Here is a 15,651-nt window from a genome sequence, read left to right on the forward strand (position 1 = left end):
GATTTTATTTGCATATTGAACGCCGGCTGTCTGGTTCATATGTAAATTAGAATGCAAGACATAAATATAATAATTTTCACATACGTAAGCGTCCTGTGTGTCTGGCGTTCGCTTGTGATCGTGGACTTTGGATCTGGGGAGGCCCAGAGTCCCGAGTTCAAGCCTCGCTGCAGACACATTTGGACCGGTTGCTGTGAGTGAAAAAAAAAAGCCTCCCCCACTTACAGCAACCGTAAAAAAAGATAAAAAATGCAATTCAAGAAAAATATATGTGTGTACTAGAGGGCCTCTGGCGCGGGATGAAATAAGCCTCGTAAGCCCAAAATGTAAAAAACCCCACTGGGGATAGCTTGGTGTTCTGCACGATGCGTTCCCCAGTGGGGTTTCTGGCAACGCCAGTTTTGCATTTTTATCTTCTTGGAATCCATCCTAATAGGGGGTGGTTGGGGTCGATTTCGTGAAATATTTCGTAGATTACGTCAGGGTAATAAGGAATATCCTTATCCAACCGACAAAACATCCACTCGGCTTTTGTCATATCAGAAACCTCGGGAATAGACTTACCGGTAATTTCAGACAAAAGATAGGGAATAGCTTTGTAATATTTCCCTAGCTTTAATTTTTTCAACGCTTTCCGTAGACTTTGCGGGGTTGGCTCTTCTAAATGGTCTATGATTTTCTTCTTTACTTCGTTGTCTAAATATACCGGTCGATAACCTTGGATATGACTCATCCAGTCCCTAAAGTATTTTATTCTCTTATAAGATGTTTTCTTACGACCTCCATTGGCGTAATATTGCTCTCTGGTAGCATTTGGTACGGCATTACGAATATTTTTACCACATTCGTAACACTGTGCTGACGTGTCGTCTTCTATTTGCATTTTCTTACCACAACAAATATACTTATTTGGCTTAGTAGGTACAAACTTGGGTTTCAAGCACTTTACACAGAAATCATAAGCGAACTCTTTACAATCTTCGCACTCCATATATAGACTAACATATTTAACTACATAGACACGGGATGCGGGTAATCGCGGTACGAATCGAGGAATTCACTTTAGACGGGTAATCCTCCGGTGGTCGTTGCGCTGGAACCCCCATCCCCTATACTACTGATGCCGTCAATATTGGTTAAATAATTTTAATTTTTCTATTCTTAGTAGAGCAGAATGGACTGAAGAAATATTGAACGATTAAACCTACCACCCTCATGCTCTAATAGTATTCATTCAATTCAATGTGGTTTTATCTTTTACAGACCACGAGAGGAAAGAACAAGAAGTGGAAGAAAGAACAATAGGAATCACAAAGAGAGGGAAATGGTGGTCAGGAGAAAGGCGGAAGTGGAGCAAAAAAGGAAAAGGAAAGACGATAAATAAAGGCAAAAAATAGAAGAGGAAGAGAAGAGAAAGAAAGAAAAGAAAAAAGAGGAAGGATAAGAGGAAGAAAAGATGAAGAAAGAAGAGGAAGAAAAGAGAATCAGGGAGATGGAAGAGAAGCTAAATAATATGAAAAAGAATAACACATTAATAAGTAGAAGAAAGATACGAAGGATGGCAGGAAAACTGAAAAGAATGAGAAAATAAATAATAAAGAAATAATGTAAATTAACTTCCGTTTCTATATATTGCCTGCATTCAGTCTATATTATTACTTTACGCTTGTCAAGTTTTTCACCATGGCTTACCTGAGTATATGCGATGCTAGCATAGCCTTAGAAAGAGAGAAAAAGCAAGCTATGCGCAATATCTATAGTTATGACACTGAGGCTATTGCAACCTCCAATATCAATATAATAGTCTTTCACAAAGAAGATCAGAATTGTGTCATAAAATTTTTAATTCGGCAGATCATTTCAAATCCGATAACTTATTGCCTTTTACTTTTATTGCCTTTCCATTTCATTCGACCAGCGGTTAACTTGCGCAAGCAAAAGTGTCTTCCCACTACCACTATTTAAGACTAATACATTTTCCAATAGCTGTAATCGTAGTTGAGCACGCCACCCCAACAAGCCAGCGGCATTATGATGAGCGTAGCATCAAAACGAGACTATCGGGACGAGCTTAGGATAATTTGCTTAGAAATCTACTACAAGTCTTACTAGAGGGATCACTACATTTTGATAGATATATTCGTTATACAAAGTATCTTGTCGTCTTTCTAACAAGGATCAAACACTATATATCTTTTGGATGTATAAACAGCAGTTTGAAGGCAGAAAGCAAGGAATTATTGTAACGCCTTTGCTACCACTGATAAGTGTAAAACGTACTCGCTCAATGGCATGGCTCATCAATCAAAATATACGTCCAGAAAATACTGAGTTGCCAAGACGTCTTACATTTATAGTTGATATTTAAACCACTGTGATGACAGATAATTGATCATGAAGCCGAGATCTTTGCAGTCCAAGATTTTTTTATCCTGTCCAAACTACGTATGCGAGGAGGCTCTTGTTAAAACACTGCATACGTGGGCTCTAATAGGCTATTCCTACGGTAAGTCACTTTCGCTCTGTAGTTCTCAAGTATGTTAAAAAGGCTTTGATGCTACGCTCATAGAAATGCCGCTGGTTTGTCGGAGTGACGTGCTCAACTGCGATAAAGGCTATTCTTTTATTGCTATTTAAATTTACAAATTCATATTTAAATGTTAGAACTGGCAGGGCCGTTATAAACCTGATTAAAACACATTATGTTCGAATAAAAATGAATATATAAGCAAAACACGGTAGTTATCTCTCGATAACTCGAACTCCCGATAACTCTAACCTTTTTCCATATCCCTTGGAGGTTCGAGTTACCCGGATTCAACTGTAGTATCTAGAGCACAGTTTACGATATTAAGCCCCTCTCTTGACGTTGGCATACTGTCTTCAGCTGGTGGAAGCTTTTTTTGGACTCACTGCACATGGCAGCCTCACTGATGACATTGATGTACAAACGTCTACAATCTCGTACCCAGAGCCTTTATTACTTACTGCGCATGCTCGACGAAATAAATAGCCTCTGTTTGGTTCTCCAGAAAACAAAGGATGACACCGGAAGTAAAAATTACTTTCGATACAAAATGGTGATTCCGAGCACAAAAACTTGATTGTATGAAGAAATATTATTATGTGAACTACAGAATCAGACGATAAAGATATGTAAGTTTACGAAGGATCGAGCAGGAAACAAGCGAGTTATGAGCGTTTCTAGAAATGGTAGAATCGGGAACGTAATCCTACACGAGTGGCGAGCAATTGTACACTTACAGAATCGTTTTAGCCCAACAATATAAGTAATGGCTCCGTATTGTTTCTCTATGAGCTTAAACCTATCTTCAAAGCTCATTTTATTGAGAGCAACGGGCATTCATAACGGCCTTCGGTCTACACCTCGTGGATCCACACTAAAATGACAATGTGATGACGCAATTTATTGTCAATAAGAGGACAGACACAAAAAACTGATGTCTATTTGTTAATTTGACCACAGAACTTCAACCTTTCGCGGGGAAGAGTCATTTAACTGCACCTAGTTACCATTTATACATTTATTGTTTTGTAAAGAAAGCATTCAATAATAAAAAGTTAGAAAAATAACAAACAAATGTGCTCACCCGCTCTCTTGTTTATAATTTTTTGGCCTAATGCACTAAATAGATATAAGGCGACCGAAAAACACAAACACACATATATTGATGGGTTGCAAGCATTCCTAAGAGCGTCAAAAGACAAAACCATGGCGGCCATTGTGGTGCCGTTAACAACGGATGCTAATGAAAAATATTTTGTTAAATGGTACCAACATGGCCTCGATGACGTAACGTGCAAACGAAGAATACATAGAAAACAACTAAAACGGAAGAAAATCATAACGCTCTCAGAAAACGTTTAAAATCTTGAACGTCCACGCCCACTTGGTTGGTAGTTTATTGAAAGGTATGATTGGTATGTCAATTATTATGCCTTTTCCAGACTGAGGTGTCGTCCACTTAAAATATCCTGGGTATCCCAACATAGTTATTTCTGTTTCTTCTGTAGCGATTGGCTGTCCAAGTTCCAGTTTTTCTGAATCAGGCCATTCAAGTACGATAGCATAAGTAACCGATTCTTTACTGGTATACCTAAATTACAGCAAAAGAACTTTAATTTCCCTTTACAATAGGGGACGTGCACTAAGAGGTCACGTGATCAAATCCGCCATTGTGGCTGGCATTCTACAGGATTTTAGCTATGCGAGAATGTAAAAAAAGATGGCGGATTCGGGTAGTTGTTTTGGTGATAAAAGGTAAGTTAGCGCACTAAATAACGACAAAAATCCCCTTTTCTTGCAAGAAATATATTCTTAGTAGATATCTAAAGTAGATTTTTGCTATTAACTCGCCAAAAAGAGAAAAAATATGGTATTTTTTGCGCTACGATATGAAGACCTACGAAGTGTTTAGTCTTGTTTTGCCGGCTTCAAGACCTCAAAACAACGACTTCTTGTCGAAAAACATCAAGTATTTTACAACTTTAATCTTGAATAATGCATTTTTCTTGCAAGAAATATACTTTTAATAGATACCTTAACTAGATTTTTGCTATTCATTGGCCGATTTGATCACATGACCTCTTAGTGCAAGTTGCCTATTAAACTATTTGGGCACCAGTGTTAACAAAGAAGCTGGGAATCATTTTGAAATATTTACTAACAAGTGAATGGGATGATGAACCATTCATGAGATAATGTTCATTACGAAGTGCTACTTCTACGATTGGGCGAACATCTTGGAACGCAAGGCATAATGGGGCGTCCAGGCGGCAAATAGAGTTTTGCAAACGGTAATGACGTCAATAGGCCCTTTGCAGTTAACGGTCACGTGTCTGTGCTGGAGAGCAAAATTTTTGTTTTTATTTTAAATTGATGATTCTTTTTAGCTACTTGTAAAGAACTGAATGAAACGATGTGTAACCAGTGTCTCACGAAATGTAGTTTGATTACGATCTCTCGAAACAGGTTGCCCTCCAGTAAAGTACAGTGAATTAATCAACACGTATTTGCTTAGCTGCAAAGGGCCTATTGCTATTAACAGTTCACCACAAGAGAATACAAACAAAAGATGAATTAATCGACATAGCGATCACATGTCATTTTTGTTTCGTTTTGCCCCCTGGCAAGATGGCCGCCTTATCGTCGAAATAGTCCATTTAATCTGAGGGGGAGGGAGGGGTTATTGAAGGGGGCTATTTTTCGAAGCTTAAAAGTTTGTAATTTGGGGGGCATTTAAATGTTAAGTCCCGATAGCTCCCCTATCGATTGAATTATGAACGCTACTTTAGCTAAACAAAATAGTCTAACACAACGTAGATATTCAAACTTTAGATTCAATAAAAAAAGCTGTGCTTGAGGGTAATATATGAAAACCAGAGGCTTTAAAGGTACTGTAGTTTAAAGTAACCCACCAGATATGCTTGGTTAGTGTATCGTTTTGTGCCCTCCATGGCTTAGTTCCATATATTGCTTCTCCATTTACGTTCAGCCATTCTCCAATCTGCAGTAATCGTTCTTGGAAAGCAGGGATAATACGACCATCAGCAGTTGGGCCCACATTTAGTAACAGGTTACCACCACAACTGCAAACAAGGATACCATGGAAACTGTTATTGTTTATTGTTTTGTACGCTTTTGACCATTTTCTTCTCTCTCTCTCTCTCTCTCTCTCTCTCTCTCTCTCTCTCTCTCGTATTCTTTTAAAGTAAATTTCACCAAGATCAAAATAGGTGTAGCATATGCAGACTCTCAGCTAATGAATATAGAGAATGCAGCTATCCAAAAAGTATCTAATATCTATATGTATATATATGTGTTTGCGTATATGTATGTATATGTATATGTATATGCGTGTGTGTGTGTGCTTGCGTGCGTGTGTGTGCGTGTGTGTGTGTCAGTGTGTGTGTGTGTGTCAGTGTGTGTGTGCGTGCGTGTGTGTGTGTGTGCGTGTGAGTGTGTGAGAGAGAGAGAGAGAGAGAGAGAGAGAGAGAAAAAGTCAAGACTACATTTAACAAGCCTGTTTCGTGAATCGCTTCACTCTTCAGGGGATTTAAAATATAATATATACATAATATGCTTTGCAATTACGAGATTATGAAATGCGATTGGCGCTTAATTTTGACAGGAACTTTTCTCGTTGTATAAACCTGAATATATAATATGTCGACGATACGATTGTATGTAAGCGATATCTGTTTACTGACTTGGAATAGAGATTTGACCATTTGAAAATCTAGTTTAGGAGATAATTTTTTTCATATAAATAATCGAAAGTAAAGCTATGTACAAGTATGAGCATGCTCAGTGCTAGACATCATCCCTTATCGAAAAGTGAAATTCCAGCTCCCGATATAAAAAGCTATTCAAGCTTTTATTCGTGATTGTACGAAGTCCGATAGTAAGTTTGGCGTAACGTTCGTAAGCAGATGACGTAAGACGCTTCACCTACCCACGAGTTAAATATGATTACAAGAATAGTTAGATAAGTACCTTACAGTTGTAACCAGCTGGCCAATCAGCTCCTGTATAGTGTTATATTCAGCAAGCTGTGTCGCATTACGTCTGTATCCCCATGACATTTTATCCATTGACATTGCATTCTCCCATTTATGTTTAACGAGCACTCCTGCAACAAATACACCAAGTACATATTTTAAGGGCAAAATGATTGAATTTATGATTTAGTTTTTGTTTGCGAGTGACGGTGCTGAAGGATTAGAACAAGTCCAACAAACATGGAACGTCAGTTGCCAAGTGAAAAACTCGAAAAAATATTCAAGTTGTAAACAAAATTAACAAATTTGCGATGGATTAGATTGGTGTCGCTTGACATCCGATCCCCTGTCTATCCCCTTGTCCCCACTATCATACAGCCTTCTACTATCTATGTGTCTCTCCCATCCCCTTGTCCCCTGGGATCCCCTAGATATCCTCTGTCTATCCCCTTGTCCCCACTATCATACAGCCCTCTCTACTATCTATGTGTCTCTCCCATCCCCTTGTCCCCTGGGGATCCTCTAGACATCTCATGTCTATCCCCTTGTCCCCACTAATCATACAGCCCTTTCTACTATCTATGTGTCTCTCCCATCTCCTTGTCCCCTGGGGATCCCCTAGACATCCCCTGTCTATTCCCTTGTCCACACTATCATACAGGCCTCTCTACTATCTATGTGTCTCTCCCAAACCCTGGGGAGCAGAGGCTAGCCCTGGACATCCCTCATCATTCACTGACCACGTTATTTTATTGGTGTTGTTAGGCGAACCTGAAGAAAAACCCTTAAATCAAGGGAGAGAGCTAAGAAATCTAAGAACTAAGTAAGAGGTGAGAGGCGTGTGTACTACCGCTACAACACTCTTAAGTTGCCAATGATTACTGATAAATAATATTTTGTTTCTTTCAAAGAAAGGATCATAACAATTTTAAACAACAATTGTTACCCAAGTTTTTGGGTCATGAACTCTTCACTTGAAAAGTGATTGACAAAACAACAAGATAGAATAAAATATTACTAAAGAAATGGGTTACTTTTAAACCAGTCAACGTGGAACGAAACTAAAAAGAATATACTATAAAGATAAAGCCTACGTTCAACTAAACCTTCAAACATACAAGCAAATAGTTGAGATTGACAAACCATTAGCTAGAAGTCAAACACTCGTTAACGTTTTTAAGATGGGGCATTTTATGTGCAAGTTCAGCTGAGTTAGGGGTGTGTTAATAAATGAGTTAAAATAACTTATTTGATATACCACCTAAACCATGTTCATTCCGTGTTTGTTTAATTTGACTTGAAAAAGTACAATACCTGGATTGTAGTTGTCAGAACATGTAAAAACTGAGCCATGGTGACACATACAGCCTGCACCCCAACGGTCATTTACCACCACACTATCCTTAACAGGACTGAAACAAGAAGAGAAATAATTAATTAAATATGAGAATATCCATAATTCATAACCAAAAACCTTGGGGGAAAAAAGCAACAAACTGTGCCAATTTTAAGGGCTGAAATCTTATCAAACCTTTCTTTAACTAAAGTATATAAGTATGTTGAAAAAGTGTTCATTATGTCTTGTAAATACCTCCTGAGGTTTAATTGGATTCATTTTCATCAACATTTTATTTATATTAAAATTAGTGTAATATAATAATAATATTATAAGTATTTACCTTTCATTGAATAGCCATGCTAAAAAAGCTTTACTTTCCCAATAAGCATCTGAAGCTTCCCAATCACCATCAGACCAGATATATTCTGGCTTATACTTGTTCACAATCTCATGTAATTCTGGGAGTATTTTATCCTGTATGTGCAAAGAAAATAATGTACTTTTGAACAAACAAAAATAAAAGAACAGTGTTATACAGTCAACCAAAACATAATAGAATATAGCACAAACACAATAATGATAGTAAACGGCTAACTTGAAATGTATTATATTCACATGAAAGTAATGTCAGCACAGTATATACATGTAATACGCTAGAAAACATGCAGGCAGATAAACTCTAGATTCTTCTTAAAAAACAAAATTAACCGCCCCCAAAAAATTTCATTATCATTCAATGATATTTTTATGTGTATCCTTGTATTCTGTATATTGTACTTTTACAAAAAAAGTGGAAGGGGTGCAGCATGTCACGGTGTTCGTGTGGTTTACAGTCATTTCGCCCACGGACCATTTCGCCCACGCATAAAATCATCGCTACCACTTGGAAATTACCAAAACAGAACTTCGATGAGACTTGTTAAAAAGAAGCATAGTCTCTTGAAAGACATTTGTATATGATTTTGAAGCATATTTGGAGCGATCATTTCATGATACGATCAGTGAAAGTGGAGATCTAAACGCGACCAAGGACAGCGTTCACTTAATAGCTACCATATTGAGTCCGTTTCTACCAACTTATGACTCGGATGACTTTATTTCCCCATACTCTAATCTATGAACTGTGTGCTTTGGGTAGCTTTATCATTCTTTATCATTTTTTAACTTGCCAAAGTTCGAGAAAAATACAAAATACCTTATGCGCGAAACATCGATCGACAAGCGACGCCATATTGTTTTCGTGTAATCAACAAGCTTCCTAGTCGTTTACTGACACTTTCTTTTCTTGAAATCCATTAGACTTTATTATTTGCACTAAAAAACTAAGACGAAATGATCTAGTGACTTTATCTGCAATAAATTTGAGGCCATTTAATATCTGATGTGAACGCCAAAAACTTAACGATTGAGTGGAACGATCGAGCTCAGTTTACGGTGTTTCATAGGCCGGAGTCTTTTCGCTACCAATAGGTTTTTAGTCTCCGTAGAGTAGTTTGTTGAAAACATTACAATATCCTTCTTCTTCATCGAAAAATCGAATGTTTAGGACATATTTAATATTATTGCTTCTGACTTGCCAAGGTTAGAGTGAGAAAAACCAAAATACCTTCCGCGAAACATCGATCGACAAACGACGCCATATTGTTTTCGTGAGCTTGTCTAAAAGCTTGTCTAATATTTTTTGTAGATGTCAGATTCAGCAACACACGACATCTCCCATCTCAAAGCACCATATCTTTTCCTTTAACTTTATTAGTGAAAAGAATAAAGTCTAATGGATTCTAGGTAAAGAAAGCGTCAGTAAACGACTAGGAAGCTTGTTGATTACACGAAAACAATATGGCGTCGCTTGTCGATCGATGTTTCGCGCATAAGGTATTTTGTATTTTTCTCGAACTTTGGCAAGTAAAAAATAATAAAGAATGATAAAGCTACCAAAACACACATTTCATAGATTAGAGTATAGGAAAATAGGGAAATAAAGTCATCCGACTCATAAGTTGGTAGAAACGGACTCGATATGGCAGCTAAGTGAACGCTGTCCTTGGTCGCGTTTAGATCTCTACTTTCACTGATCGTATCGTGAAATGATCGCTCCAAATATGCTTCAAAATCATTTACAAATGTTTTTCAAGAGGCTATGTTTCTTTTTAACAAGTCTCATCGAAGTTTTGTTTTGGTAATTTCCTATGGTAGCGAAAGGACTTCATGATGGTAGCGAAAGGACTCCGGGTGGTAGCGAACCGGCGGTAGTGAAAGTGCGTGGTAGCGAAACGACCGGTATTCGTATAAAAAGTTCGGGTTTTGAAGTCTTGAGCTTAAGCGTCAAGTAGGGTTGGTAGGTACCGGTTGGTAAATCACGAACTACTTTTTTTTAGTCATGGTAACATATTTCTTAAAATGATTCTACACGTGGGCGAATTGGCGTGGGCGAAATGGTCCGTGGGCGAAATGACTGGTTACCGTTCGTGTGACTGAAAGGAACTGTGGACATGAATAATCAAGGTGTTTTAATTCATTTTTCTCCTATGTACAAAGGAGCGGAGCATGCAGTAGGTGACCATAATACTTAAACATAACACTGCATTCATATTAGAATTTAGGATATTTATGTTGATTCATAACATACCTTGATGAAAAAAGTTGAGTTGAATCCATTTTTCTTGTCTTGTAAATAGAGAGGGTTAAACCATTCATACAGGGAATAGTACAAACCAACCGTGATGTTGGTGTTCTGCCTAAGAGATGAAGCAATTTCCCCTGTAAAATGAGAAATCCATCAGTTATAATTATCCAACTATTTGTTAGAAAGTATATATGTATAACTCCAAATCAACTGTAACTTAAATTACTAATCTCATCTAGAGTTTGAATGGTCTAAACCAGCTTCATATTGCATTATTCAATTTATAATCCTTCTGGGTGCAAGAGTAACTTAGTAACACTTTTGGGTTGTCTCTCATGCACGCTCCACTTCTTAATCTCATTTTTGTGGCTATTGCGCTTGCGCAGAAGCCACTATTGGTTTTGTGTAGGTTTTGGAATGTAATTAATGGAACAATGGAATGCTTTCGGAACCAATGAGCAGAGCTAAAAGCTCTCAGCCAATCAGAAGTAAGATAGTGAGTAAAATGTATAGTTATAAACAATGAGGTTAATTGACCCTGATAATGGACCCTGATAATGGACCCTGATAATGGACCCTGATAATGGACCCTGATAATGGACCCTGATATAATGGACCCTGATAATGGACCCTGATATAGTAGACCCTGATAATGGACCCTGATAATGGACCCTGATAATGGACCCTGATAATGGACCCTGATAATGGACCCTGATAATGGACCCTGATATAATGTACCCTGATAATGGACCCTGATAATGTAAACTATCAAGACTGAGGCTCGTGTTATCTGTCATAGATCAGCCAAGGACTGATGTCCCATACTGCATTCTTGGAAGTGACTCCCAATAGTACCATGTGGCACAAGTTGCTATTACCAGCTTAGTGTTTGGTCAATTATCTGCACTTTGCATTGAAAGCATGGAATCATACCCAGGGTTTTCAACACAAGCTTGATTAAGTGACAAAACGTAATGATCGCTGCTACTAAAGCCATTGAATTTTTTGCCGTTGAATTTACAAAGAATGTTCAAACCAAGAATGAGTTGAATGTAGCATGCTTAATTTAAATTCAATTTAAATTGATGCTTTAGAATTTATGTACAATCCTGCTTACCAACAAGATCCCTGTGAGGCCCATTATCTACAGAATTCCAGTTCCATGACCATTTTGAGCCCCAGTTTGTCCATCCTTCATGATGCTTGCTTGTAAACACTACATATCTGGGGGAATAGAGGTTTTGCATAATTCAAAATGTTTCCATTATTATTAAGTGAGTTTAAATCTAAAGGGAGAACTCTCCACCTTGTCTGAATGTAATTCCCAAAACAACCACCCAGTTGAAGGAAACCGAGGTTTAACAATAAAATAATGATTATTGGATGAGGTTGCATGATATCCTATAATTAGTAAAACAACACAGGTGATTATAGAAAATTGTGCACACTGATTGGTCAAGAAACTCACACTATCACACGATAATCACCTCGAGCCAAAATCCAAAATGGTGGCCAGCCGCTTTGTTGCTGTTACCAGAAAAAAATGCCTTTTATCTTCCTTTTTTTCCTTTTTTTGAAAGAATCACCTGTGTATTTATACTAAAACAATTATTTGCCTCAGGCTCAGTGATTATTGGGGAATATTTACCTCGCCACTCGAAGACTCATGTCTTGGTAAACATTCCCTGATAATCACTTCACCTTCGGCAAATAATTGTTAAATGATCAAGTCCAAGGCTGCGTGTTAGCCACAGGTAGCCCATGTTTGGTTTCTGTGGTTTCTGTGGTTTCTGGTGGGGGAAAAAATTTTTAAAACGGGCTTAATTCAAAAAATAACCACACAGAGCAAAAGAAGTGCTATTTCTCAATGATTGGGTAACGTTTCGAGGCTTTATTTCACGTTTCAATGATTTTATTGAAATTTTTGAAGAATTCCCATACATTTCCTTATGACATGACACCACAGAAACCAAGCTTGGGCTACCTGTATGTTAATTGATTAAGGCAGATAAAATAGCCAAGGCCACTGGCTTGAAAATTTACCTACATATATGATATCCTGCAAAAACGCAATTCAATAACTGTTTTATTATACATTTATATTAAGAATAAATACTTTATTTATTTATTTTTCGGTCTGCCATGACCTTGAGTGAAATAGACATGATACAAAGTCAACTTCACACTGTATCTCATTATTCTCTGAAGGCTCTCAGCCAATCAGAAGTGGGATAGTGAGGAAAATGTATACAGAGGTTATGCACCTATCAAAGTAAAACCCATGAAGGGTGGGATGGGGAGAGTGCGGGCCAAGAGTGAAGATTTGAACGCATTTGTTGTTCCCTCCCTCGGGCATTTGATCGATTTTTAGGGCCCATGGATCGGGCCATTTCATTAGGCTGCGAACAGACTTGGGACCAGTGGTAATATGTGATTACCTACCTCATTTGCATATCCACACGTGCGTTGCTTTGGTTCGCTGGATAACAACACAGGCGATCGAGCTTGTATTAGTTTTGTTTTGTTCATTTTTAACATGTTAATGTGTTATATTAGAAGCAGATAATCTGAAAACTTTTAAGAAAAAACTGAGTATTGATATGTTTAATTAATGGTTCAATACGACACCAGTGATAAAATTATTTCTGTATCATTCATAGTTTTTATATATATTTGTAGATCCATAAACTTCAATGTTTAAATTTTAGAATGTTCTTAATCGTTTGTAATTTATGTTAAGGAGGTGAACTAGATAGGGATAACCTCTTTCACCTCGCTTTCACAATTTGTCATGTTTTTTGCTTTTCTTTCTTCTTTTTTTTGTATACAAGGTGATAAATTGTGAATAAACCATTATCAATGTTATGTTATATTGTTCTAGAAATCGAAATGTTCTAGCATCGCTACATTTGCTCGGGAGTGGCGGCATTTGTGTTCATTAGATCAGTGTTTTTTTCCCTACCCTGGGGATTTTGACCAAAATTTCTAGCCCTTCATCAAATCCCCACCCCTTGCCCGCACCCTCCCCCCCCCCCCCCCCCCCATGGGGTTTGCTTTGATAGGTGCATTAATATTTACTTGTTGGGACCATTAAATAAAATATGCTAGATAATTAGTTTTAGGAAGCTGTTATATTTGGTAGAGTACAAACACTAAAAGTGTGCCACACTTTGCACTATTTAGTAGTAAATAGTGCTAATTAAACAATAGAAAACAATAGGATTAGCATAAGTTAGCAGTATTTAGTGGTATTCATGTTGCACACTTATAGTGTTTGTACTCTATTACTGTATTTCATTTAAATTAAACTCCTTTTGACAGCAAGCTATGATATCAGCTTATTATGTCCATGTTCATGGATGGGAAATACTTCTCACTTATATCAAATATGGCCTTGAAGCGTATATTATCAGCCGTTATATCCTAGCCTCCAGAAAGGATTTAATCATAGCTAATATAAATACGTGAAGCTTATAACACTTACTTAGCTCCTGACTTTTTGATCAGGTCAGCAAAAACATCTGGATCAAAAAACTCGGCTTTAAACATGGAAGCAAACTCAGCATACGTAAAGCCTGGTGGATAGTTTTTCTTCATGAATTCTATACAAGAAGAATAATTTCTTTGTTTCCAGTGATTCCAAAACCATTCAGAACCAAAACTCGGAACAGAATAAACACCCCAGTGCATCATAACTCCAAACTTCGCATTGTCATACCACTGTGGTAGAGGCCTTGAATCGAGAGAGTCCCATGTTGGTAGATAATGACCACGGGTCATTGCCGAAAAGCATAATGAAATGAAAAGAAATGCTTTTAATTGAAGCCAAACAAGTCTAAAATGAATCATTGCAAGCTACAGTTGTACTTTAATAAGAGAACAACTGACAGCCCTTGGTCTTCCGCCTCGTCAGGTCAGCGGGTTGGTGCCTTTTTTTCCCACAGGCATGCGCAGCACATCTTTCTTCATAAGGAGGTTTTCCCTTGCTGGTTTTCCCTGAGGTCACGATACGAAAACCTTTTTTTTTTCTTTTGATAAAAAAAGAGTCAACAGTCATTGTTCTTATAGATATTAGTAAAATTGTAAAGTTTCGTGAAGATCGTCGATAATCCAGAGATAGCCACGGCATGCTTTTTCTCTTTAGAAATACAAAAGTCAAGACCACAAAAATTTTTAATGTTTTGAAGTTATATTTTTGCAAATGGCTATAATTTAAAAAAGTGAACTCTAGCTTCTGCCGTAAGACTTCCTTAGCTTGTCTACAATCTTCTGCAAAGTAAAATGTGCCACCTAGTATTCTGGAGGACCATCCCCCCTCTCCCCCCGTAGCAATGTTGTCTCGCATGCATTTTACCAGCCAACCGCTTCACAGTGTAGAAAACTTTCTTGACCAACATTGCTAGGGGGAAAGGGGGGAAAGTGGCACATTATTTTTGCAGAAGATTGTAGCTCGTATTTTTTCAGGATCTTCTCACTTTTTTGATCGTCACACCAGTTTCATTGGCATTTAAATTCTCTGTTGGCTATGCTAGCCCAAACGTGACAAAACTTCAAGTTGCATTTTTTCATGATCAAGCAGTACTTTTTATACATCAAGTTGATTTTCATTACACCAAGACCCTTGTGTTCTATGTCTAGTCATTTGTTTCGCTTGTCTAGTCATTTGTTTTTGATATCAAGCGCAATGTTTAAGTTGACAAAAGCAGCCATCGCAATCAAAAGTCAAAAGGGAACGCTAGAAGCACTCAGGAGAAGATTGATTTCGATCAGCTTGCGATCGATGAACGCGCTAGGTCTGGAAGCTAGTTGCAGGGCGGGAGGAGGGAGGGCGTTGAAACGGGCATGGGCACTACTCTGCCTATCAACAATGGCGGACCGTTTGTGGAGGAACACCATTTTTCATGGTGTTTACGCTAGATTTTATATAGCAAATGCGGGCGCAGGGCATTTTTGGCTTTATTACAATGTTTTCCAAAACCTAGTTTATATTTTTTTGAAATGTTTATATAGTGTTCTACTTTTGTGAAAAAAATCAGACTGAGCAAATTTGAGCAAGATTGGTTTTTTGACATCTCAAATGTAGACTAGCGAAGCGCTTAGTATTAGTATGTACACCTTCTATATGATTTCACCTTCTATTTCTATAAAATTGACCTGAGGATTG

At 37.7% G+C, this 15,651-nt stretch overlaps 1 protein-coding gene across 2 annotated transcripts; it reads right to left on the reverse strand.

Moving 5' to 3' along the window:
• Positions 1–3,407: 3,407 nt before the first annotated feature.
• Positions 3,408–14,402, reverse strand: LOC116298073 (alpha-L-fucosidase). 2 transcript variants are annotated; one of them, XM_031706418.2, is made up of 8 exons: positions 13,972–14,402; positions 11,605–11,711; positions 10,491–10,621; positions 8,202–8,335; positions 7,837–7,934; positions 6,518–6,653; positions 5,440–5,610; positions 3,408–4,118 (listed from the first exon to the last, which is right to left on the reverse strand). In XM_031706418.2, the coding sequence occupies exons 1-8, from the start codon at positions 14,334–14,336 to the stop codon at positions 3,875–3,877; spliced, it is 1,386 nt and encodes a 461-aa protein (XP_031562278.2). In that variant the 5' UTR covers positions 14,337–14,402; the 3' UTR covers positions 3,408–3,874. The 2 variants fall into 2 exon arrangements, with proteins under 2 accessions (XP_031562278.2, XP_031562279.2); XM_031706419.2 differs by lacking the exon at positions 13,972–14,402 and adding an exon at positions 12,136–12,187.
• Positions 14,403–15,651: the final 1,249 nt, after the last annotated feature.

This window comes from Actinia tenebrosa, unplaced genomic scaffold (assembly GCF_029948245.1).
Source record: "Actinia tenebrosa isolate PJP-AT-01 unplaced genomic scaffold, QUT_ActTen_1.0 PGA_scaffold12__29_contigs__length_12842862, whole genome shotgun sequence".
In the NCBI taxonomy this organism is placed as follows: Eukaryota; Metazoa; Cnidaria; class Anthozoa; order Actiniaria; family Actiniidae; genus Actinia; species Actinia tenebrosa.